We start from the raw sequence: 25,286 nt of genomic DNA on the forward strand, positions 1-25,286 counted from the left end.
TGTGGTTTTAAGATGATGCAACTATCCAAATCCTTCAGTTTTAAAGCTGGAAAGAGAGAATTTTTTAGAGCTGCAAATGAGACTTTGGAATTTGATCTTTGGATGGGTTTTCTCAGCCAGAATTGTAGTTTTTCCTTTCATCCTGAAGGAAACAGAGGCTGGCAACGCAATGACCCTCCTGGTGCAGCCCATGTGGGAAAGAGCCGTCCGATTCCGATCCCAGAGTGCCGGAGAATCAGTGAGGCAAGCAGTGCTGCGTCACCGCTGAGCCAGAAACCTCCGATTATCAAGTCTGAAGTCCAGGGATTTCACCGAGCCTCAGACTTGACCCCACCAGCCAGAAAGCCCCCGCCGCAGAGATCGCCCAGTGAGGATGTTTCGGTGAGTGCAGAGTGACGGGAATCCAGGCAGGAATCCCGCAGCAATGTTGATTAGTGATTGCAATGTTCATTAGTGATTTTAAACACCTGCGAGATCAAAGAAGTGCACCCCTGAATCAGAAGCACGTGTCTGTTTTTCAAGGCTCCCTAAATCTCCCGGACAGCCAAGCACAGGCTTTGGGAACTCGGCAGAGCTGGTGCGGGACACCGGGAGCCTGGATTGGATATAGAAACTCTGCATCCAGGTCTGCAGAGGTCCTGTTGTGGCGAGAAGACGGGGGAACCAGCCTTTGAAAGCAAGACCATCTTCAGAACGATTAAACAAAAAGAAAAAAAACGCAGCAGCCTTTTTCCCTGGGTGGATAACGCAAAACCCAAGAGACTAAATGAAAACAGGGAGTGCAAAGCCCCACCGAGACGGGTCACGGCAGAGGGGAAGGAGGTAACAGCATCTCCGACCCTCCTTCCCGTGGGGACATGGGACCCTGGAGCGTCTCCCTGCTCAGGGTCCTACCAGGCGGTGCTGGCCCCAGCGCGGCGGTGGAAGAGCTCGGCACGGCCACGGTGCCCCTGGGCAGGGAGCAGGGCAGGGGAGCTGCCTGCCCTCTCTGCGGGCTCTATGTAAGGTGTCCTTCAAGGGCTAGTTCCAAACCAGTGAAAACCAGGGACAAATCAGTTCTCATTTCCACTGCCACATTTACACGATCTTTTTTAGCTGCCGTTGAAAGTGTTTCTATGATCGCTGCCTGAATTAAGCCAGAGCTCTCTTGGATCCGTCCACTTTTGTTTCTTTTTGGGCATGTTTTTGGCAGGGCACCATCATTTCACAAGAAAAAAAATATGCTTTTCTGTTAGAGCCAGGGCGGTGGGCACAGCGTAATGACACGTGATGCTCCAGTCCCGTAAAAAAAAAAAAAAAAAAAAAAAAAAAAAAAAAAAAAGGAGCTCTGGTCCCTGAACCAGCAGGCACTCGGGCACGCTGCACCGCTCATCTCATGTCACGACAGTCACGGGGACACATGCAGGTTCTGTGAGCCTTGCTCCAGTTAGGAGTTACTCAGTGGGTGTAGCGGGGATGAGGGTTTAGTTATCGCTACCTATGGGATTAAAGGGGGGGACTCAGCATTCTCATTCCATGGTCATTGTGATCCAAAACCCACCCAGAGCCTGGTACAGCCCTCGTGCAGGTAGTTGTACCCCCGTGATTTCACCTGGGCTGGTCGTTCCCCGCGGGAGGACAGTCCCCGGCATGAGCCCATCAGTATCTCAGTGCTCCCCCCTTCAGGGTGCCGTGGTTCGCCACTGGTTACCACCACCATCCCCAATGTATCCGAGAAAGGAGCCACAGAGAGAAAAATCTCTCCATTTTTGTCAAATTTTGCTTTTTCCATTGATTTTTTTCCTTTTTTATGCCCAGTGCAGTGGGGTTTTTTTGGGTGCCCCTCCCCAGCTCAGGCACTCCCCTGTACCAGGCTCTGCTGAGCAGCGCTCACAGGTCACATCCTCCCACAGCCACAAAGGACAGAGCAGCATCACGGACACAAAAAGCTACGTTTGTTAAAAAAAAAATAAAAAATAAAAGAGGTGAGAGACAGCATCGCAAGGCAAACTGTACCTGATTGCCGAGGAAGAACTACGGAGGGAGAGGAGTTGTGGAAGGAGAGGGGATGGGGGTGGGGGGAAGGAAAGTCAAGAGGAAGAGGAGGGGAAAGAAAAACAAGAAAAACATTTATGGGATTAACAGTGCAATAATAATGAAAACTGTTAACTGCAGGTAGTTAGAAATCCGTGGGGTTTATGCTATTTGGGTGTAAGGTAGAAGCCTGGGGAGCCCGGGGCTGGTGCAGCCGGGGGTGGGGGAACGCTGTGGCTCGGCTCCTCCTGGCCGGAGCATCACCCCAAAACCAGCGGGCAGGAAAGCGGGACGCTCCGCTGCCAGCTCGTTTCACCGGTTCACCTCGGTGAACGATTTGAAACGTAAACAGCGAGCTGGTTACAAAGAGATTCTTTAAAGGAAATTATTCTCCCTTCTTCGGGAGCGAGCTAAGAAAAACACAGGCGTAAGGTACACTCATCCACGAGGAAAACTTCAAGGGCGGCTGCCGTCGGAGTGAATGCAGCGTTTCACGGGGCCGTCGGGCCGGCTGCCCCCAGAACAGGGCCACTTTTATGCTCTCCCGATTCGGGGAACGCCCTGGGGCCGAGGGCGGCGCTGGGCAAACACAGGCTGCGCTGGGAGCCGGAGGAGGAGGTCTCCATCTCACCCCAGGGAGCCCAGGGGGGTCCCTCCGCACCAGGCTGGGCACCCCATCGGTGATCCCCCCCCACGGAGCAGCGTTCAGTCCCCTCTGCCTTACCCGGTATTTGTTCTCGCCAATCTGCTCCACTTGAAATCTCTTGGCACACTTGCACTGGGCCACTTGCCTGGTGACCTGCCATCACCAACAAAAGAGGTAAGGGACCAGGATTTTGGGAGTCTCCCCCAATACAAGGCACTGCTTAGACAACACACAGCCCTGAGCAGCCTTTCCTTCAAAAACACAGTCATTACTGTCAGTACCAGCTGCTTATTTTAGCTCAGCACAACCACAATCCCTTTTTTCCCTCCTTTTTGTCTTCCTCATTGCCAACCTGCAGCCGGAACCACCCCACCACCTCCGAGCACCCATCTCTTTTGGTGCTTTACCTCATCTTCGATCTTGTCGGCATCAGTGGTGGGGCGGTAGGCATCCTTGTTGGGATGGAGTGCAGCCACAAACTCATAGTAATCAATGTAGCCGTCGCCGTCACGGTCAAAGATGTCGGCCACCGCGGTCATCTCCAGCTTTGTGGTGGGGAATTCTGGAAGGAGAAATGAGCAACTGACTCAGGGACATCACTCATGAGAGCTGGAGATGTCAGAGCACAGTCTACATCCCGGTCCTCGAGCAAGGACAACCTCGTGATGCAGAGGTGGGTGTTTTCCAGCTTGTTTCAGGCAGGCAGGGACTTACTAGAGGCGAGGATGCCATCGATGAACTCCTGCCGGGTGATCTTCCCGTCTTGGTCTTTGTCGATGCGCCGGAAGAAGTCCATGACGCGGGATTTCTTGTGGTTCATCCAGCGCATATACTTCTTCCGCCAAACATCGAAATCGAAGTTCGCAAATTCCTTCAACTGGAAGGAAACCCACGAGAGTCAGCGAGGGAACCCCCCGAAGGAGCAGCATCCCAAAGGCGAGCCCGTGCCCGAGCTCCCGGCGCTAATGCTCCCCACCCGCCCTCCCGGGAAGGTTAATCTGGATTTATCCAGACGATCCCCGTTAATGAGGGGGCTGTTCAAATCGACGTTCAGGAACAGAAGGACACACAGCGTAGCCGACAGCCACCAGGCGGACTGTGCATCACGGAACCATGGACACGGGATGCAGCATCCCCAGGGCGGTACACGTACACACAGGCAGAGGTATCAGCTACTTGCACACAGACACACACACACCCCGTCTCTGCTCGGACATTTGGGGATGCTTCCTCACCCAGGATTCTGCCTAATGACTCGCCAGGCTCTGCCCGGCAGGAACACACATCGCTGGCATCATTTTGGCCACGCATCTTCCCTCTCCCTTTCCCTCTAAGCAGCTGAAAAGGGATTTCTTGCTTGTATTCCAGGTACGAGAGCGCCTGGGGCACATCTCGGCTCTGCGAACCCTGGCACCGTGGCTCTGCCACCAGCCTCTGATGAGCCACTAACCCCCTTTTTATCCCCTCCCAAAAGGACCCCCACGACCCAAGCAGCTCTCAGCAAGGTAATGCAACCATTTTTAGCCTTTTTTTTTTTTTTTCTCTAAACATTCTTGGAGTTAAAGGCAACAAAGAAAAAACATTAATACGTATAAACTGAACTGACCTACAGCAAAAGCAACAAAAAACAAAAACACTCACTTCTGGGCATAGCTGCTTTGTTAAGCATAAACAAAAACAAAAATGGCATTAGATGTTTGAAAAAGATATAGACAGTAATTGTTATACTAATTACTAGGAGTAAAGCAGGCCTGGCTGTCAGTACAGATACCGACCACAGGGGCGCGAAGCAGTTCATTAATGTGCAGTTAATTACAGGAGGTAGTTTGCAGCCTTAATATTTTAGGAGTTACTTTTTTCTTTTGGCATTTTCAGAGAGGCAGCAGTAACCGTGTGCAAGAGCCGGGCAATTCGAGAGGTGACACTAATTAAAAGTGCTTCTTGCACCTCTCTGGCGAGCAGCCCTCGCACCGTTCCCCGCCCCAGCCCAGAGCAGCCGGTGGCCGTTACCTCCTCCAGCCTGTCCAGGGCATCGTTGAGCTTCCGCTGCCGCTCCAGCGCCAGCAGCCAGACCTGCTGCCAGCGGGCCGAGAGCTGGTTAATCCGGGGGTTCTTTGTTTCCGACTGGGAGATAATGGGCATGCTGGGGGGGGCGGCCTGACTCAAGGATTTTCCTGGAAAAAAAGGGAGAAAAGGTATTGTCTGAGGTGGTGTTGATGGGTTCAGCACATCTGAGCGGTCCAGGAAAGAGCAGCAGTGAAATGCATTTCATTTTTCAACTAGAAAACCTCCCACGGCCTCACCGGCTGCTTTCTGAAGGGACGCAGTGTCCCCGGGCAGGCAGACGGGGTGACGGACGGCTCTACACCCACCCACCCCCGGCGCTCCCTTTCCACTTGGGAATTCACATTGGACTCTGGCTTCAAAAAACAACATTAAAAAAGACCCCAAAACCTCATCACAAAGCAACTGCAGAGAGCAAGAGAAGAGCAGTGACAGCACGAGCTTCCCCAGGTGCAGCACACCCCCGCACGGGCACTTGGGCAAATGCCACCTGGATTTTTTCCCCTCCTGACAAGTTTCAACTGCCTTCCTGGTGGCTGTCAATGCAGGATGCCTTGTTAATTGATAATCAAAGTTAATTAGTTTCCTATGCGTTTCATTTCCTCCCGTCATAGCACATTTCACCGAAAGCAGTGTATCGAGCGGAGACATACTGTTGCTGCGGGACTTCTCGCTGAAAGGCCCATGGGGGGTCTCAGTAGCTTTCCTCTTGTACGTCTTTGTGACCCGGTCCACGTCTGGCTGTTTCCGTGTCATCTCCTCCATAAAAGACTGTCAAAATACATAAGGGACAAGAAAATCTTTGCAGTTCCGAGACGTGTTCAGTCTCCTGTTGCTCTAGATCCTTGCTGGGAAGTGCCAAGCCCATAGAGGAGATGGGAGCACGAAGCACCAGCGATGGGGGCTTGTGCCTGGCTTGGGTCTGCAAACGCTGGTGTTCATCCTCTGGGCTGGCTTCACTCCCAGGTGACAGCTCCAGTTGGGTCACATGCTGTTCTAATAGGGACTTCTAAGAGAAGTCAATGCCACCTCCATGGAGGGGCAGGAGAAAACCCCCTCTGCTCCTCTCCCAAGTGCCCACCGTGTCAGGCACTGGGCTCACCTGGTGTTCGGAGATGAGGGCTTTGACCTGATCAATGTTTTGTGGCATGGGCTCCTGGTCCCGCTGGATCAGGGTTGTCTCAGCCCACTGGATCCAAGCCAGGAGCTCTTCCAGAAGCTCTGCATTTGCCACCAGCTCGGAAAGCGCAGACTCCAGTCTCTGCTGGTGCTGCTTTGCCCACGTGAGAACCTGTTGGAAATGCAGAGATGACCATCAGCCAGCCCACAGTGGGGAAACCACGGGCAGGAACCAGCACCACAGGCAATGATGGTCCCCCATCACCTCTCACCGCCAGCCTGGAACAAAGCCCGATGGACTCACCTCCTCGAACCTGGCTCGGATGATGGTGATCCAGTGTTTGATTGTGGTGATGCAGTCAGGATGGCAGGCGGCCAGGATGACCTCCCCCATGCCCACCGCCGAATTCACATCCACTCTCTTCTCCTCCACTTTCTTCATGAACTCCTGAAAGGCCCAAATGAGTTATTTTGCAATATTCTCCCCCGTAAATGTTGCTGGGGTTGCGTTTCAGAGCTCCAGGTACCTTGTGTGCATCAATGAGGGACTGCAACGCCTCGGCGTCGTCGGGAAGTGCTGCCCGAAAACGCAGGGACTGCTCTGCCTCCGAGAGCCACTCCAGCAGCATCTGCACGGCCGTCCTGAACTCCTCTGCCTGCGGGGACAAAAGCACAGGCGTTAGCTCTCCTCCTCCCGAAACACTCCATTCACTTCTGAGAGCTGGAGAGACAAAGGGCTGAAAGGGACTTTAAAAACAAATAAAAAAAAAAAAAAAAAAAAAAGAGAAAAGTGCCCTGTCTGTTGAGCACCAGCAGGCGGGTCCCGCAGCGGCCGGGCACCTCCCTCCCCTGGGCATCAGCCACACTGAAGAACTAAGTGTTTTTAAAACCAGCACAACTACCTGTATTTCTGAGCAATTTGGCGCCTGGGTAGTTTATTCTGTAAATTGCCTACTTGATGTAAAAACTACTTAAGAGCCTTTGACCTTTTTTCTTTTTTAGCTTCAATCTAGGTCTCTTGCACTGGACATTAGCAAACACCAGCCTGGACAGTCTCTGATCGCTGCTGTGTTCCTGTCGTGCACATCAGTGAGATCTCTTCATTCTCCCTTTTCAAATCAGCCTTTATCGGCTCTTCTTCGGAGAAAAGAATAAGTAAATAACTGACTCCAACCCACTGCTTTACAGTTCTCACAGGTAACTGCTGCAGGGCTGGGGTTCTCCTGCTCATCCAGGAGATCAGTCGCTGGGCAAAACCTCTCCTCCGGGGTTTCTGTTGACCTCCTGGCTCAAACCTGCCACCCAGGCAAAGCTCTCGAGGACCATTTCCACCCGTAGCCACCTGCTCACCTGCTTCAAGGCCTGTTCCAGGCGGGTTTGTTTGGACACCGACAGCTTGCACACTGTGTCCCACCGGTTGCTCAACTCCTGCAGCTGCACCTTCACCCAGGTTGTGTCGTCCCGGCTATTCTCGATGAGCTCCCGGCCGGAGCGCTTGAGCACCTGGACCGTCCCTGTGCGCTTTCCCAGCTCCTTCTGGAAGACCTGGATGGAGAAAGGGCAGAAGCCGAGTGGGGCCGGTCAGTCCCAGTGGGTTGTTTCACACGGGGGAAAAAAAACCAGGAGGGTACATCTGAAATTGCTTGGAACATGGGTTTTCACCCACATCAGGCGTGATGGGAGGGCAGGCAGGGAGGCGTAGGTAAGTATCCCCAACTTTCCACCCTGGCCAAAGCGGTCATGACCTGGAGCAGGAGAGCCCTAGCCCAGGAGCTCCAGCTGCAACTCAGTGGCTGCCTTGAACAGAAGCCCAAGCCCCGTCTGGGGATTTCAACGTATGACCTAATCCAAACCTAAGAGCGCCAGGCTCCAAGACACGCTGCAAAGAACTGCCAAGACCAAAGTTCATAGACTATAAATTCAGCCATCTTTTCTAACCTGAACCCTCAACAGATCTGTCCGATAGCATCTTGGAAGATCAGAGCTCCAGCTCCTGTAACCTTCCCAGTAATGTAAAAGTTTCTTCCCACTTCTTCACCCTGTTTTTGCTCTCCTTGTCCACCACAGCAAAGCAAAGCAGCTCTGCAGCAAGGCACCAACTCTGGCGCTTCCGCTCTTTGGCTCTTGGGGAAGACAAGCCCTACTCATGTCCCAGAGAAGAGCTGGAAAAGGGACTCTCACCTTGTGAGCATCCATCAGGTTCATGACCAGATCCAGGTCACCGTGGACAGGCTGGTCTTCAGCTAACTGGGGTTCCACCTTGTAGAGCCAGTCCACCAAGGCCTGCAGCGCATCCATGAACTGGCCAGAGAACAAGAGGGCTTCTTCCAGCTTGTGCTGCCTGAAAAACAAACATCCCAGTGAACTTCCATGAACAAACTCACCTCCTTTTGTCACAACCCGGTGACATCCTCCAACCACCACAAGAAATTGCCTCATGCTGTACATCCAGCTTCCCCTCCTCTGCTCTCCATTTTGATAGGAGTCTTCAAAAAATACGAGTCCTGTTAGTACAATGTTGGGGGTGGACTTACCTTTCCACAGATTTGCCGCACACTGTGTCCCACTTATCCCGGACTTCGCCCAGCAAATTGTCCAGTTTTTGAGTGTCATCTGGAAGCAAGGCTTTTTCTTTGAGGGCTCTGCCCGTCCTGATGGTGGTATCATAGACAGGCTGCTTCCCCCCCAGTGTCTTCTGGAACTCCTGAGAACCGGAGAGAAAACAAAACTGCTTCAGAAAGCCTGGCCTTGGCTCTCTGAAGATATGTGGTGCTTGTGAAGATCCCCAGCTGAGTGTTTTCCATGGCAGCAGTGGGCATGGACATGCTTCTCCCCTGTCCTGATGGCAGAGGAGATGTTGCTCTGCTCCCCCTCCCAACAAAGCAGCCTTCCACCCAGCGCCCAGCACCAGTCTTGCTTTGGCAAAGCTCTACCTTGTGCTTGGAGAGCTGGAGCTTGATTTTGTCGGGATCGTTGGAAATCTCCAGCTCTGAGTCCAGGTGATTCTCTGCATCCTCCAGCCAATCAATCAGTTTCTTCCAAGCTTCATGGAACTGCAAAGAAACAGGAGCAAGTCTGAAACTTAACACTGGTGCTGTCCCTAGTCCCCTTCCAGTCTTGGGACCTCCTCCACTCCAAGGCTGGCCATACCTTGGGGTCTGTCGCACCCTTCCCACGTTTCTCACCTGCTTGGCTCGCTTCCTGGCATCATCAAGAGCCCGTCCTCGCTCCACCGAGCGCTGGACGACCTTCTCCCAGCGGGACTGGACGCTCACCAGCAGGTTCTTGATCAACACCACGTCCTGCTTTTGACTGAGAAACTTCAGCTGGTTCCCGGTTTGATCCAGCTCAATGATCCGATCCCGATGAGCATTCACCTCATTGGCAAACACCTGTGAACATCAGAGATGTCCTCTTATCTGCAAGGGAGCCGGACGTGCCTGCGAGCAGCCCGTGGGTGCATGAGGGGGATGAGGTACCACCCTTGCTCCCTCCATCCCAGGGAGCCGTTGGGTGCTCGCAGTGCCGGTACCTTGTGCTCGTCGATCTGGGCCAGCACAGCGTTGAGGATAAGGCTGGCCGGGGGCGCGATGTTCAGGCTCTGCTCGGCCAGCATGAGCCAGTTGATGAAGTCCTGCAGGGAGTTCTGGAAGTCTGTGGCCAGGGCCAGTGCTTCCTCCAGCTTCGCCTGCCGCAGCAGGGAGGGAGAAAAGGAAGGGGGGAAAAAAAACACAACACGGAGGGTGAGAGCTCACGATCTGCGGTTTCGCAGACAGAGGCAGCCTTTGTGTCCCTGACGAAATGTCCCTCTAACAGGAACCTCGTCGCCTCGGCCCGGGAACGCGACTTGTTTACTAAGGGGAAGGGGTTTCAGTGAAAGCCACTGCTTTCTTTCAAAACAAGAACTGCTGCTGAAAAGGGAGACCTTCATCGGCACACGAGCAGCTGTGTCACCCTCAGCTTCCCGAGAAAGGGATCGCCATGGGGAGAGTGGCTCGGTAAATAAGGTGGATGATATTTCGATGGTAACAGCTGCAGCACCGCAAATTTATTCTGGGCTGAGGTCACCACGTCCCTTGTTTTATCTCATCCCCAGCCAAAAGCCTAGGATGGAGTCAGCTCAGAGGAGGATTTGGCCTGCTGTCTCGCAGAGGACCAACAAAGCCTGCCTTTCAGAGCTGTGGGAGGTTTCTTCCCACTTCTCCTCTAAATTAACCCAAAACGCAATTCTACTCTCATTTTCTGTGCGATTTAACCAACTGTGACGACTATCTAGGAAAAAAAACCCAACAGATTGGTGCTCAGACAGCAGCATCTGGAAGACAAAACTCAACATGCACAACCAAGAGAGAGGTTGCCTACAAAAAAACCCCTCCCAGCCTTCCTCTCTCCAGCCCTGACCGGCTCCATCCTGGGAAAGCAGAGCACGTGCTGCCAGAGCAGCTCACGGGACCAGGGTGGACGGCGTCTCTCCATCAACGCTACCTTTCTCTCCTCCATCTTGGTGCTGACCAGACACCACTTCTGCTCCAGCAGCGCTACGCTCTGCTCTGTCTTCGAGCCAGAGCCGGAGTCGTCGCGGTTCAGCAGCATCAGTCGCCCCTTGGCCAGCAGCTGGCTGTAGACATCCTCCTTGGCTTTCAGCTGCCCGTACAGCTCCTGCGAGAGAGGCAGCACCGACGAGTTAGACAAAGGAAGAGCTCGGAAAGGGGCCACGACTTGCCGTGACTCAGGGTGATGAGAAAATTAGGTTCAGGGCAGGCAGCAAAGTGACAGCAGTGCGTCACTTTGAGCGGAGAAAGGTGGTTAAGCGCAAAATTATCAGTAAGAAGAGCAGAGAAGCACTCTTCTTCCCGTCAGATAAAAAAGGGAGAAGTTTTGATGCTGATATTTGACAGACAGGAGATTGATGAAATAAAAGCACTAAAAATCTCTCCTAAGAAATTACCATGTGGGCATTGAGTTGTTCCCGGGCAGTTTCTGGCAGACCTCCTGTGGGTTTCGATGCCGACAATTGGCTCTCCATCCTTGTTAGCCACAGGAGGAAGTCTTCAATCTCACCATGGAAACCCTGGGCCTGTTCAGGAACATATAATCGGCCACAGATCAGATGACATCAGCCACCATTGATCATGCGCCAGGATTAACGCCGTGTTTGCTTCAAAACCAGATAAAGAGGCAAAGCTGGATGCACCAGCGCGTTAAGGAGGTTTTTACATGGTATGTCCTTAACTACGAGGGTGTGCCTGGTCCCTGACGTGCCTCTGGGCAGGCACCGAACTGCTCCAGGACTAAGAGTTACGTGAAAAACTTGCATAAAAAAATCCCACTGTCTCTCTAACTCTTTCCCCCTTAATTTCCACCAGAAGGGAAGGGGGAAGCGGACCCTCAGCAGCAATCCACTGCATAGCGGGGTACCCCCGACGCGGCTCCCCGACCTGCTGGAGCGTGGACTGCAGCTGCTGCTCCCTCTCCTCCGTCTTCTGCAGCACCGATTCCCAACACGAGTTCAGCTTCTCCAGGCGGTTTCGCAGGCTGCTGGCATCGTCCCCTGCGCTCGATTCCAGCAGCTCATTGCCCGCTTTGTTCACTGTCTCCACAGTTGCTTGGTGGGCCAGGACATCGTTCTTCAGCACCTACAGGAGATGTATTGGGCAAACGTTGGACACCTCTCAAACTCCCTGTTAACTCCTGCGCGCTCTCACGGACTTGAGCCTACCCAAACCCTTCATGAGAAATAAAATCGTTCAATGGGAATAGACTAAAAATGGACCTGGAGTGGGAGTACTCACATGGTGCTTCGCCAGTTCAACCTCGATGACTTTTGGGTCTCCGTTGATGGGTTTTTGTGCGTCCAGCAGTTCCTCGGTGTGGGTCAGCCAGGCCATCAGCTCTGCCAACGCGTGCTGGAACTGCCCGAGTGCCAGGAGAGCGGCTTCTAACTTATGCTGGGCAAGGACAGGGATGGAAAAGGCAAGTTTGAGTCAGGAAGCAGGTGGAGCATCCCAGCGAGCTCCAACCCTGCGCTTGTAGAGCCCAGATCGCCTCTCTACCTGTCTGTGAGCAATTTTCTCGCCCAAATTCTCCCAGAGATGTTTCAGCTCTGTCAGTGGTTCCTTTATGATGTCTCTGTCTGTCTCATCTGCAGCTTTTTTTAGCATCAGTTCACCTTGGTGATTAAGCTTTTCCATCTCAATCTGCTGCTGGTAAACCTCCATTTTAAACTCCTGCCAAAACAAGCAGGACAAAAACCAGAACAAAATGAATCACTGGAGAGCGAGCTCTGCGATGCAAAGCCAGCACGGGAGAACTGGTCCCGCTCCGCCCACGTACCTTCATCTCGTTCATTTGCTCCTTAACTGTGCTGAGGTCAGTGCCAACGGGAGACATGTTGCAGAGCTTGATGACGGCGTTATCCAACCAGTCAAACATGGCCTGGAAGGAGCACGGACACCGTTAGCAAAGGGAACGGCAAAGCGTCTTCACCCCGCAGCTGGTCAGGGAAATGGGGCTGGTGACTCCATCACCCCGCAACCATGAAACTTGGCTTTTGGGGCAGAGATGCCCGCTTGGCCAGCGCACACTTTTGCAAGCTCTTTCCTCCCCTCTCCTGCTTCCAAGATAAGGACCTGAGAGCAGCCAGGCTCATCCTGCTGCTTCGTGCAGAAATTAAGAGAGATTTGGGAAGACAAACACAACCAAATATCTACTTTTCCTTGGAGATGGTTGTTGAGCTCAGGCTCTAACAGAGGTGGCAAACACTTGCCCAGGAGTCATCTTCTGCTCTGCATTAGTGCAAATCCCAGTACAACTCCAGGGAGAGGACTTGCAGTGGTGTTCCCAAGGTCTACCCAGCCCACACAAACAGCCCTGTCCCTTACTTGAAGTGTATCTTGGTACTGCACAGCCGACTGCATGGCTTCTTCAAGCTTTTCAAGCCTCTCCTTCCACGTTTTGTTTAGATTTTCCCACGCGTTGTTCATCTGCGGAACACAAGATCGCCCACAAAATTCGTTAGGCTCTTCTATCGGAGCTCCCACTTGCTCCTACCTGATTTTATCTGAAGGAGAGGTGGCTGGTTTTCCTACCTCATCAATGCTCTTTTTCACTTCTGGTTTCTCAGTTTCGCCACAGGCAAAAATTAAATCAGTTCCGAGGAGGCGGATGAATTCCAGCTCTTCATGCAAGCCGTCTGTCTCTTCTTTAATAGTCTGCATGTAACACAGTGACAAAAGGAAAATGGTTATTATTAAACGCTCTTCCCAAATTGCCCCATGAACAGGAGGGCTACAGCACAGAGAGTCCTTCCTGCTCTGGTGTCCTCGCCCTGGCCGACAGCCCAACGCCAGACCCCAGGACAAGGTTACAGGGCATTGCCACCACCAACCCGGTCTGCTCCCACCGCTGGCCGCTGTGGCAATGCTGCCGCGTGGGGGGACTAAAATAAGAACACCTGTATTTAGCCTGCTGTGCGCCCGCACTGCCTGGCTGAAGATGCTGTTTACAAGAGATGTTCTGTTTACAGGAGTGCTTTGTCAACATAGGAATTAGTTTTTGAGACTCAAAAGTTGCAAACTGAAGTCAGAATGGTTATAAAAAGGAAACAGCAAGGACAAACTTAGCAAAGCATAAAGAAACATCCCTGCTCTCCGAGGTCCAAGTCAAGTCAAATCCACCTGGAGTGGCTTTCACCACTTATTTGAAATAACGAAACAACCGCACACAAATCCAAGCCCATCCAGCTTTATACGTATCTCCGGTCTAACCAAAATCTAAATATACACTTCCCACGCTAGACAGCTCTCGGATGCCTTCGACTCAGACTGGGAGCAGAACCGTGCACGCTTCCACATCACTCAAAACAAGTGGGCACACAACTCTGGCCACACGCTTGATAAGCTTCCCAAAACAGTAGCAGATAAAGCGATTTAAGCATAATTTCCTCGTCTGGAACAGGGGGTGGTGGCGGTGGGGAGGGATATGTGAAATACACTTCTGTTTTTTTTCCTTGCTGTTCCAAATTGCAATGGAAATAACATTTCATAATCCAACTGACTGCCTACAAAACTGTTTTACAGCCACTTGTGGCCGTGATCACATCTCAGATCTGTCCCAATTCATCTGACAAGGTGGGTGCAGACAGGTTCCATACAGGGGTACAGTCCCATGGTCCTCACCTCCGCCGCTTCCACCTGCTGCTTGATGATGGAGGGGTCAATGCCTGGGCTCTCCAGGTCGTGAACGATTTCCTGTGTGTCTTTGATGGTGGTCAGGAGGGCTGCCATGTCGTACCAGAACTTCTCTGCAAGCTCCAGGACATCAACGAACTTCATTTCACGTTCCTCCGACCGAGCTTTGATGTCTTCCCAGAAGAAGACCATCTGATCCAACTTATCCTGGATTACTAAGGAAGGAATGAAAACATTCAGTGAAGAAAAAAACTTTTTACAACCAAAAGCATTTTGCAAACACTTTCCATAGCCAACAAAATATTCAAATGGGAATTAGAGATGACCAGGACTATCAGAGCATTAACTCAGAGATACTGAGGGACATGAGAAACTCCAGCTTGCAGAAATAAAGCCTTTATTTATGCGCAGGCAAGCTGAGGGCAAATTTGCCCACACACCCTCCTCCAACGAACCTCTGTTTGGGCCACCTCTAGCGTGAAGTCTACGCTCACTCAGTCCATGAGTTGGCTGTTGGGCTGCCAAGAAAGGTGCCAATTAGTGCCAATCGTGGTGACAGGTCTTTTTGTGTGGGGGGATGTTCCTTCCCTCCATTAGATGCTGAATTGACACCAACAAATCATTTCACAGGGGCCACCAACGGCTACCACAAGAGACCAGCTCAGGGTGATGGCTCAGCTTGGCTGAGCTGAAACCTCCGCCTAAGCAACCACAAACACTCCTTTCTCCTCTGGCAGATACCACCCTGTCTGCTCCAGATGGAAGCAGGCACCAGATGGAAGCGTGCCAAGGACTCATCCTTCCTCCTAAGGCCAGGAGACCCTTCAGAATACACCCCTGGGACATCAAAGTCTCCCCCCGCCTGGGGATGGAGCCCAGCAAGCACCTCCTGTTAAATACACGCAGAGATACCTTTTGCTGCCAGGTCCTTGTCCGCTCCCTGCGATCGCCCGATCAGCTCTTCCCCACGGCGTTTCAGAGCCTCGAAGGAGGGCTGCAGCTTCTCCAGCTCCACTGTGGCGTTTTTGTTCTCGCTGATGCACTCCCGGATCTTATCGACCTCGGCAGGGATGAGGGGCGGCATGCGCAGGCGGGAGGAGAGGGTCTCCAGCGTCTCCAGCATGGGCTCGATCTTATCGTGGAACTGGAGAAGACCAAGTCCATTAGGGCGGGCGAGATGAGATTAAGCAACGCGGCATCGCTCCCTGCGTGTGCGAGAGCCCTCAGCACTGCACCCAGCGGCCTCTCGGGGAGGACAAACATGGCCTTGCGACAGCAATTAAACCTGCAGCCTCCCGTTCACGCCTGCCTCTGCCCTCCTTGACGCCAACGGCCCCAGGCTGCACCAGCTCGAACCATATACCAGCCACACAGACTTGCAGAGCCGGCACAGGCAACTGGGAACCAAACACGGCAGCGATTTGTCACCAGATTCAACCCTATAAAATTCACATTTTTTGATTGCCGTCCCGCTTCTCAGCGCGGCAAGAGAACCCAATCCCGGTTCTTTGAGCATCTGTGCAAAGACGCTGCTGGGAAAGCGCCCGTGTTTGGTGCTGGTGGAAATCTCCACTCGGTGCAACGCCAGCAAGAAAAAAAACCACCCCGGCAGCGTCAGCGGGAGATGGTGGAAGGCTGCATGCACACGGGGAGGAGCGAGGTGCCACGGAGCCGGGGCTTCAACAAAAGCAGAACCAGAAAGCCAAGAGTGAGAGAGGAAGGGTGGCGGGGAGGGTCTAGCAGGGTTTGTTACTATTATTTTGGAAAAGTCAACTTTGGCCTTAAAGTTCCCAAACCATCTCTGCTGGTGAGAAGGACAGCTCTGCACTCTGCTGCCAGCTCAGGTCCCTTCTCTGAAGGCCACCAGCATCGGCCAAGTCCCAGGCTCCAACAGCAGAGAGGAGGGGGGCTCTCGCTCCAAAGTTGATCCCAGACACGCTGGCTCGGCCAACAAGCAGGAGCAAACCGGCAAGTCCAGCTAGAGCAGAAAGCTCTGCGCATCCGTGTAAACCACTCCGAAAAAGCAAAACCTCTGCTTTGCAGGAAGCATTCCCAGCTGAAGCTGGCCACGGCTGAGACCAGGCAACAACGCAAGAAAAGCCATCTCAGAAATGGGATTTCAGGCCCCCGGAGTTAATTTTGAAGCGTGTTCTGCTGAGCTGTGCGTGGACCAGGAACAAAAGTCCGGGTGTAAACTAGAATCAGCCCAAAGAAAGAGCGTAAATGACCATGTGTGGTGGTGGGGCTTACCTCCGTAATCTGCAATGGTGGGACGCAGTCAACACAAGAATGAAATGGGACCATGTGGGGAGGACGGGCACAGGCAGCAACACACACAGATAACACATTCCACAATGGGAGTGAGAGATGAGACGGGAGGGGGATGTGGGGGGAAAAACTCGGAGTTAATACAAGTGCAAACCAAGAGAAGTGACTACACAATACAGGAATAAAAAAAAAATAAACACCCAGACATGACAAAAACCAACTGTGCTACGGTAACACAGGGTGAAATGAAACAAAATTAGGGGTCATAAACCCTCAGCAGCAGAAACCCTGCACCCCCTTTTGGACTTTAGCACCTACAGTCTCTGCCCTTCCTTTTGTATCTCTGCTCCTGCAGTCACCGACCTTCTCTGGAGATGCCCAGACCCTGGAGATGACCGTTAACTCTCCCATACAAAGGATCCCGTGGACGTTCGCTGCACACACAGCTTATCAGAAATGGAACCTATCTCTCCGAGCTCTTTAAAGAGGCTCTCCGGGCCCTTCCAACCTTGGGTGGATGCCAAAACAGCCCGTTTGAACGAGCATCATTATTGAGGCTGTAAAAATTTATTACGCTATTTACTATGTCAAGATTCAAACCCTTTCACCCCTCCTTTTGCAGCCAGCGCTGAGTGGCAGGAAACTACCCTGGAGGTGTCTGACCACGCTGTGCCTTATAAAGGGTTTTTACGATCGTAACGCTCAGAATAAAACCACATTTCAAAGCTTCCCCCTAGGGGACTGCGATAAGAAGACTCTTTTCACCCCAGCGTACCTGGGTGGACTGCGAGACGGCTTCGTCGAGGGCGAGAGCCCGCTGGCACACCTCCTCCTTGATTTTGGCATACATGGCCTCGGCCGTCGAGTATTTTTTCTGCACCATCTCCCCTTCCTCGGGGTTGAGGTCCTTGAGCTGTGGTCCGATTTTCAGCAGCTTGTCAATATGAGGCTTATGCTCAGCAATGGACTCTCTCAGTTGCTAGGAAATAGGAGGTGGGGGGGGAAATAAAAAACTTGTTTAGAAATCTATTGAAAGCTGCTGCCTATTTATTTCACGCAACACTCCGAAAGCAGTGATCATATCTGGTAGTGAGCTCGCACCGCCGATTTCTTGACCCAGCATCTGCCACGCACATGGCACTCGGCTCTTCCTAACATGGCCACGGCTCGGCACATGCCGGCACATCGCCCGGCACGGGCCCTTCCCGAGACGGCCAGCTCCTCACCCTCCCCACGGCCCCAGGGGGGACACCACTGAGAAAACTCACTTTGCAGCTTTCTACCCTAAAAGCACAAAGCCATTTTCCCTGCCACAATCAGGCGGGAGATCCAAAGGCAGCCAAGGCTCCCTTGGGTGCAATCTGTATTTTAGTAAGAAGTGCTCCAACGTAACTAGTGATTTCCACATGGTAGGCTCACGGCACGTTTGTATTACACCGGAAGGATCCCCAAAAAGAAGAGAACGGGGAAAAAAAAGTCATAAAAAAAAATCATAAAAGAGGTACTTTTGCCCCTGTGAGAACTGCGTCTCTGTTTAAGTAGAGGAACCGACGGTGCAGGAGATGCCAACGCCGCGTCCTCTTACCCTCATGTCCTCCTGCTGCTGCTTGAGCTGCTCGTGATCGATGGCCGGGGGGGGCAGCTGGGAGATGAGGGTTTGTGTCTCCTCGATCCACGGGTTCAGCTCCTCGTAGGTCTCCCAGAACTGGTTGACCAGGACCTGGGCGCGCTCCAAGCGTGCGTAGCGCTCCGAGTTGAGCTGGCTGACGGCTTCGTACTGCTGCACCAGGGACTCGGTTTTCTCCTAAAAAGAGAGGGAGGGGGGTTACAGCCAGGGGTGCAAAAGGGGCCAGGAAAAGCGCCAGCTGCACGCTGCGAGCTGGAGGAGCAGGAGGTGCCTTTGGTGGCCTTCCACGCGCGCAAGCTGTAATTCCAATTAAAGCAGCCTCAGAAATCTCCGCTATCCCTCCCCCCCCATCCCCAAACACTGCAATAAAAATATGCAATAAAGGAGAGTAATAAATGTAAAGAGATTTCTGCTAACACTGGTGGGAAATACTAAAGACGGAGTAATTTTAAACTACTTCTGCCTGTGCATTCGCCTCCCTCCCCTCGCTGTCCCCCCCGTTGTAGTAAATAGCAGAGGGAGGCTCACCTGGAGAACAGCTTTTTGTTCCTCCCCACACGTCCCAAAGATCTCATTGCGCTGGCTGAACAGTTCATCCATAGAGTCTTTGTGCCGAATAATGTCGATGGAAAAAGCCTGCAGAAAGGAAACGTCCAAAGAAAGGAAAGAAATCAGAGCCGAGCCCAACCTCTCCCCCCAGCCCATCCGCGGGACCCTCCTGCCTGTGCCAGCCGCCGCAGAGACCATGCAAAACTCAGCACAAGTGTCCTGTGGCACACTGAAAATCTGGCTGAAAATGCAGATTAACACATGTTTTTATCATGACTCATCTACATCAACCTCTCTCTTTCAAAGGCCTGAAAACAGCTCTTAAAATGAGGTATCAGTCAACTTCCACACCCAGGGCCCTCACCGGAGCAAAAGCTCCCCCATCCCTTCGTTAGCAAACACGTTAACCCCCTTACCAATAACTTTCCCATTCCCAAGATCCCACAACAGTGGGAAGCCAAGCCAAGCTCAATTTAACTTAATGCTTGATGTTTCAGTCCCCCTCCCTTATAACAATGTCTTATTTTTCTTTTTTTTTTTTTTTAAAATCCAATAAGCCTGTACGCTGCTCTGATTGCCGAGGCTGGTAAGAGAAGAAAAGGGCCGTTTATTTAAAGTGCACGTTCTTTCAGGCATGAGCTCATCTCAAAGATGTTAAAAAAAAAAAAAACAAAACAACCCAGAGTCTCTTTGTTCCACGTCTGGCTGCCGGGAGGGAAGCGAGGAGTCCCCCACTGCAAGGAACAATGAGCAAAAAGCAAACGTAAAACGCACCCTCATTAATCAATATATACATTTCTCTAAACCCTTCCCATGCCAGCACCTGCAATATCCAGACAGGGCTCGCTCCGGCGGCCACAGGGAACGCCTTGGGAACGAGCAGCTCTCGTGGGGAGTCCAGGCAAGAGCACCCATCCAGCCCTCAACAGCCGTGCAAAGGTTTCGGCAAACAGACAGGAGGCTTTTTCCTTTAGAAGCCAAACACTTCGTTTCTCTAAATCCTCTCTCTCCCTCGGTTTTTCCCTTTTACTTACCAAGGACAAGCGTTGTGTCTCTCCTGGTGCTCTGGGCTCACCATCACAAACCCCAGGGTAAAGCTGCCCACCCCAAAAACCCCAGCCCGTCCCCCAGACCCCGTCCCCTCTCGCTGCCCGCCCCGTCCCCCAGCAGCGACTGCGCACGGACCTTCTGCACCTGCAGCTGAGCCGTCGTCTGGTCCTGCTCCAGGCGGATGGGACCGAGGGCCATCAGCTTCCGATTGGTCTCGGCCACCCAGGCCAGCTCTGCGTCGGCCGCCTGCTCGTACTGGCACAGGGGAGAGGACGGGCGGCGCCGGTTAGCGATGGCACCCAGGATGGAGCACACAGCAAGTTGGGGACGGTGGAAGACATGGGGACGGGCGGGATGTGGGGACAGCGGGACGCAGGGGACGAACATCTCGCCTGCTTGCGCAGAGGCAGGGAGGAGAAGGCTGGGTTGGGGCAACCCCGGGGATGGAGAGCAGCCCTGCCCAGAAGGACTTGGGGCTACTGGGGGATGAAAAGCTGGCCATGGGCCGGCAACATGCGCTGGCAGCCCAGAAACCCCCTGCATCCCGGGCTGTATTCCCAGCAGCGTGGGCAGGGGGACGAGGGGGGGGGAATCTGCTCCTTTGCTCCGCTCTGGGGAGACCCCCCTGCAGTGCTGCCTCCAGCGCTGGGGACATCAGGAGGACACGGAGCTGTTGGAGTGGGGCCAGAGGAGGCCCCGGAGATGCTGGGAGGGCTGGAGCCCCTCTGCTGTGGGGACAGGCTGAGAGAGCTGGGGGGGTTCAGCCTGGAGAAGAGAAGGCTCCGGGGAGACCTTCCAGCCCCTGCCAGTCCCTAAAGGGGCTCCAGGAAAGAAAGGGACACCTATTTTACACAATCATTTTCCTTGTGCGTTCAACTTCATGGAGTCAGCGCTCAAAGCCAGTGAGGGCAATTATTCAGAGCGCTCCCAGCTTCCAGTCCATGCAGAACAAACCTTTTTCAAGAGGACTGTTTGCCTGGAACAAATCCCCATGCTATCACAACAGGTGATGACGTTTTCCCAGCCTGAAAGTCACCTGTCATTGGTTTTACATCTACATCACCCATGCAAGCAAAAGCCTGCAGGTGGGATAACCTGGCGCTGCCTGGAGTTCCCCTATCCAAACCACGCGCATCGGGACGGGTCAGGAACCATCCCCGCTGCCACACGCCGCTGGTGGGGACCATTCGCTTCTTGGCATTCATAGAATGGTTTAGGTTGGAAGGGACCTTAAAGATCATCTTGTTCCAACCCCCCTGCCATTCCTGATGGGATTTGTCCCTCCTGCCGGGCCGTGCTTGCTATCCCTCCCACCGCCATCACGCTGCGCAGGCTGGAGCGGTGCCGAGCTGCTCACTCCCACTCTCCCAAGAAAACCCATCAGCCTCCGGCGGGGTTTTATTAAATTACCTGTTGAGATCTCTGAATAGCAGCATCGATTTCCTCCACCCTCTGCTTGACGGTGTCGCTGACCAGTTTGTAGCGCTCGTTGGTGTCCGACACGAGTTTATCCAGCCCTTCACGGGCTCGCCAGGGAACCAGCTCCAAGAGAGCTCGGCTCACCTCGTTCACCGTGTCCAGGACCAGCCTGTGCTCCATCACCTCCTTCTTCAGCTCCTGTGGAAGGCACCCACGGACATGTGTCCTCCTCAGCACTCTGCAGGTGACATCCCTCTCCAGCTCCTCCCCGAGGCCACGTCAAAAATCCCACCCTTGCGCCCCTGTCCCCCCAGTGCTGCCCTGCCAGCCCCCACCTTTTGCCTCTGCTGGAACTGGGGTATCTGCTCGCCGGCGGGGGACTGTCCCCCGCTGGAAGCCAGCTCGTCCTCCACTTTGCTCATCCAGCTGGTGAGCTCCTCGTGCGTGGACTGGAACTTGGTGGCCAGCTGCCGAGCCTGCTCCAGCGTGCGCAGCGCCTTGGAGCTGGCGGCCGTGATGTCCGAGTAGCGGGTCTTGATTCCATCCAGCTTCTCCTGGATCAGCAACACCTCCTCCCCTGCGAGACAGCAGCGAACAATGCTGGGCTGGGGCTGCAGGAAGGTTTAGGCAGCCACCTGCCCTATTCCACCCCATTTTAAATAGCTCATTTCAGTCCCACTTTTCTTTATATCAGTATATATATATCAACTACATACGTATATATATATATCAACTTTGCAGCCTGTTTTTACAGCCAGAAAGCTACTCTCAGAGATGACATCTTCTACCAGCCAGCGTAACATCCACCTCCTCCCTGGAACAGGATGGAAACGTGCCACAAAGCCTGGCTTTGCCACAAGCCCTAAAGCCACCACAACTCAGTTCTCAACTAACGTGTCACAGCTCCAAGAAAAAAAGGTCCAGTTCACTCTTTACTGCTATTTCCGAGAGGACAAGAAACTGCAAGCCAAATTCTTTGTAATCGCTCTTCCTGCTACACGGCTCCCACAAGGACAGAGGTCTGTACATCTGCTCCGAGCAGACCACATCTGAAGGAAATGCATCGCCCCGACCTTTCTTCCCACTCACAAACATAAACTCACACCCACGTGGCAACAGCAACAACTGCTCAGTATGGGAAAGCAATATTAGGAAAGGGTTGAGGGTATTTTTAACCTCTTTCCATGTGATTTAGCAGCTGGATGCGATGAAAAAACCCTCCCTCGTGTTGCAGGGCTGCTCAGCGCTGAGCATCACCACGCCGCCGGTGGGAATCACCCGCTCATGGAGCTGCCAGGTTGGTACTTGAGATAACCAAGAACAACCAAGTATTAAGCTGGAGCGCTTGTGGCTCAGCATCCAGGCCTGGATGCAATTTTGGGAGTATCCCAAAGGAAATTAGACCTGAGGGAGAACAGCCTCTCCCAAACAACGTATCACTGCAGAGCATGGACTTCCCCAGGAAGACCATGTGGCAGATGGGGGGCTTCCCAGACCCACGGCATGGGCCAGAGTGCGCCCAGATCTTCGTGTTACCTGTGGTTTGCTTCAGGAGAGCTTGCCCGTTTCTAATGGCTTGGTCCACGTTCTTCTTCCTGTTCACGATTTCCTCGTTCAAAGCCTGGAGAGAAAGACAAATGGGGGTTATCTTTCTGAGGGCAGGTCCTCGCGTCCTGCCGGCCAGAGATGCTAAAGGAGAGCACGAACTGCTCCAGCCGAGCACGGGAAGGGTGCACAGCTTGGGTGGATCTGGTGTTTGTCCAGTCACCCTTCTCCTACGGGACTTATTGGGACTTGCGGGACCCAAAGGCTCAAACCTTAGAGCAAACCCATCCCAACCCACTGGATGTGTGTTACCAAAGAACTTGCCCTTTATTAGGCATAACCTCACTCTTGAAAAGAGCTTGCAGGGCCCCCGGGGAGAGGAAGCAGACGGCTTCCTCGGTGGCCAGCCTGGCTCGGGAAGCCCACCAGGCTTTTCAAGCTCTCATTCTTGGAAACAGCATCCAGCTTTCTAAAGGCACGGGGTGGCCAAGCTTGCTCAGACATTGTTCAAATGAATCATTTGAAGTTTCTCCCCCCCCACCCCAGGAAACCCATTTTTGGGGCCACAATTATTGTTTTCAACACATGAAATCTCTTTAACACTTCTCTGAGCCTAGAAGTGAACCAGCAGCGGAACAAGCTTTGCAAAATTAAAGGCAGACCAGAAACCAAAATAAAACCAGACAAATGCAACAAAATAAACAACATAAACATGGAAGAAAATGGAAAATACCAGCTGGTCGGCATGCTGCTTCTGCAGGACGTCCCGTTTGTAATCCTTTACGGATACCGAGCCGAGCTTGTCCTCGACCTCAGCCAGCCAGTTGAGCACTTCCACCTCCTCCTCCCCAAAGAGCCTGGCGTTAGACAGCGCCTGATCCAGCAGCGCTGCCTTTCGGCAGCACCGGTCCTGGACCTCGCCGTAGCGGCTCTGCAGAGAGTCTAGTTTCTCTGCCAGCAGCCTCCGCTCAGCGGCACAGCTCAGGGAGGAGAGGGACTGCCCGACACCGACTGCCCGAGACACGTCGGCCGCGTGGCTCTCTATCTCTTCCTCTAGAGCCTGAATGCCGGGAGGACAAAATGGACAACAGAAAGGAAAATGAGTGAAAAAAATGGATAAAAACCCCCAGAAAACAACAACATAAAAGCGAAAACAGAAACAATGAATGCAACTGAAGGAATGAAGGACACACAAAACCCACCCATGAATGGGCAAACAGCATCAAAATAAAAAAGGTTAAAGAGAAACACAAGAACAGGAATGGTTTTTCTATCCAGAGCCAAATACATTTGTTGAGAGGTGTAAAGCCATCAGTTTAATATTGACCCACACTGGTGGGTTAGGGTTCACAGCCTTCTCTGTCCATAAAGCAGCCGGGATGACTCCTCCAATACTTGTTCGTGCCAAAACCCCCCTCGCCGTGGCAGAAACACCCACCTGAGTGGGACCCGCTACCAACCACCTCCACCAGCAGCTCCCGTATGGATCCTACCTTGTGCCGACTGATCTGCTGCTGGATTTTGGCAGTCTGGGTACCGATGGGCTCCGAGTTGGCCAACTTCTTCTCTGTCACCGAGAGCCAGTCCGACACGGGCTCCGTGGTTTCGTGGAACTGTTTCGCCAGGACCAGGATGTCCTCCAGCTGCTTCTGCCTAAAGTAAGGAATAAACCACTATGGAGCAGCTCCTGTTGGAGCCAGGCAGGGGACAGGGGAGGCAGCTTTGAGTATGAGGAAGGGGGAACCAAAGCAGCCTTGTTCAGAGCAAGGTGAGACACCACGTCAGGCAAGCTGTGAAGGCAAACACTAAAATCAACGTGAAGATACTGCAAAATAAGCTTTTTTCTGCGGCTGTGCCTTTAGGGTCCAGTTTATCCCCCGGGCAAGGTGGCAGAAAGGCTCCCCCTTTGTGCTGCTTTTCTTCCTTTCCCATCACTATCTCGGAGATCCTCCGACGTGCTGAGCTTGTGCCTGGGCTCTTGGTGGCTCTTGGTGCTAAGCTTCTATTCAAAGACAGCCCAGCACCTGTACGAGTCCTGGATGGACAGTCCATCTAATTGGCGGTGATTTAAAACACTGGGAGGGTCAAATCTGGCACTCAGGAGTGACTTTATAACCTCAAATATTAGCTTATGTACCACCAAGCGACTCATAAACGAGATTCAGGCAGCAGAAAGGTGTCAACAGGATGTTGCTGCTAAAGCTAAATGTTAACGTTTAAAGGAATAAAAATAACATCCATCCCCTGCAGGGAATTTATTTAATCTGAGCTCTTCCCTGCCATTGTAAACCACCGCTATCAACTTCAGCTCCCAAACAGGCTTTGATTTCTCATGTTTTCCAGCTGTTTCCATGTTTCCAGGATGTAGCTGCAGAGAAATCTCCGCCAGCTCCCCACGTGTTGTAACCCCAAGCTCTGGGACACCGTGAATGGCAGGACAAGCCGGCCCCATGGTTTTTGGCCGGTCGGACACCCCCTCTCACCTGCCGGCCGCTCTGCCCAGCAGCCCTGCCCAGCGCCGCTCCAGGCTCTCCAGCTGCCCCACAATCTTCTCCCGATCTGCAGGCTCGGCCGCCTGCGCGATCCTGCCGCCCTCCGCTTGGATCATCTCCACGGTGGCTTTGCGATCATCCAGGAGTCGCTGGAGCAGCTTCAGTGCATCAGCAGTGAAAGAAAGGAGGATAAAAGTTACCAGATGGGATCAGCAGAACCTCTTCTAGCCCTCGGAGAGATCAGATCTCTAATTGTGGCTGAAAACCATCATAAGCACGGGGCTGAGACCAAAGTCAGCCCAGTG

General features: G+C 53.0%; 1 protein-coding gene across 15 annotated transcripts in view; it reads right to left on the minus strand.

Moving 5' to 3' along the window:
- Positions 1-25,286, minus strand: part of MACF1 (microtubule actin crosslinking factor 1) — a 141,106-nt gene that overhangs the window by 7,475 nt on the left and 108,345 nt on the right. For 6 of the 15 annotated variants that reach the window (XM_054223607.1, XM_054223605.1, XM_054223594.1 and 3 more), the window contains 35 exons: positions 24,973-25,139; positions 23,983-24,142; positions 23,223-23,549; positions 22,481-22,565; positions 21,280-21,521; positions 20,936-21,142; positions 19,661-19,780; positions 18,455-18,562; positions 17,885-18,103; positions 17,075-17,278; positions 14,944-15,175; positions 14,020-14,246; positions 12,931-13,053; positions 12,724-12,825; positions 12,176-12,277; positions 11,896-12,069; positions 11,635-11,790; positions 11,281-11,478; positions 10,791-10,919; positions 10,328-10,501; positions 9,375-9,530; positions 9,028-9,234; positions 8,776-8,895; positions 8,377-8,546; positions 8,024-8,183; positions 7,193-7,387; positions 6,370-6,498; positions 6,147-6,290; positions 5,826-6,014; positions 5,377-5,494; positions 4,670-4,833; positions 3,374-3,536; positions 3,067-3,221; positions 2,738-2,812; positions 1,996-2,013 (listed from right to left, as the gene is read on the minus strand). In XM_054223607.1, coding sequence (XP_054079582.1) covers positions 1,996-2,013; positions 2,738-2,812; positions 3,067-3,221; positions 3,374-3,536; positions 4,670-4,833; positions 5,377-5,494; positions 5,826-6,014; positions 6,147-6,290; positions 6,370-6,498; positions 7,193-7,387; positions 8,024-8,183; positions 8,377-8,546; positions 8,776-8,895; positions 9,028-9,234; positions 9,375-9,530; positions 10,328-10,501; positions 10,791-10,919; positions 11,281-11,478; positions 11,635-11,790; positions 11,896-12,069; positions 12,176-12,277; positions 12,724-12,825; positions 12,931-13,053; positions 14,020-14,246; positions 14,944-15,175; positions 17,075-17,278; positions 17,885-18,103; positions 18,455-18,562; positions 19,661-19,780; positions 20,936-21,142; positions 21,280-21,521; positions 22,481-22,565; positions 23,223-23,549; positions 23,983-24,142; positions 24,973-25,139 — 5,619 coding nt within the window. Of the gene's footprint in view, positions 1-1,326; positions 1,478-1,995; positions 2,014-2,737; positions 2,813-3,066; positions 3,222-3,373; positions 3,537-4,669; positions 4,834-5,376; positions 5,495-5,825; positions 6,015-6,146; positions 6,291-6,369; positions 6,499-7,192; positions 7,388-8,023; positions 8,184-8,376; positions 8,547-8,775; positions 8,896-9,027; positions 9,235-9,374; positions 9,531-10,327; positions 10,502-10,790; positions 10,920-11,280; positions 11,479-11,634; positions 11,791-11,895; positions 12,070-12,175; positions 12,278-12,723; positions 12,826-12,930; positions 13,054-14,019; positions 14,247-14,943; positions 15,176-16,281; positions 16,291-17,074; positions 17,279-17,884; positions 18,104-18,454; positions 18,563-19,660; positions 19,781-20,935; positions 21,143-21,279; positions 21,522-22,480; positions 22,566-23,222; positions 23,550-23,982; positions 24,143-24,972; positions 25,140-25,286 lie in introns of those variants that run through there. The other 9 variants (XM_054223602.1, XM_054223599.1, XM_054223592.1 and 6 more) reach the window with 4 other exon arrangements.

The sequence above is a fragment of the Rissa tridactyla genome, chromosome 18 (assembly GCF_028500815.1).
Source record: "Rissa tridactyla isolate bRisTri1 chromosome 18, bRisTri1.patW.cur.20221130, whole genome shotgun sequence".
Lineage (NCBI taxonomy): Eukaryota > Metazoa > Chordata > Aves > Charadriiformes > Laridae > Rissa > Rissa tridactyla.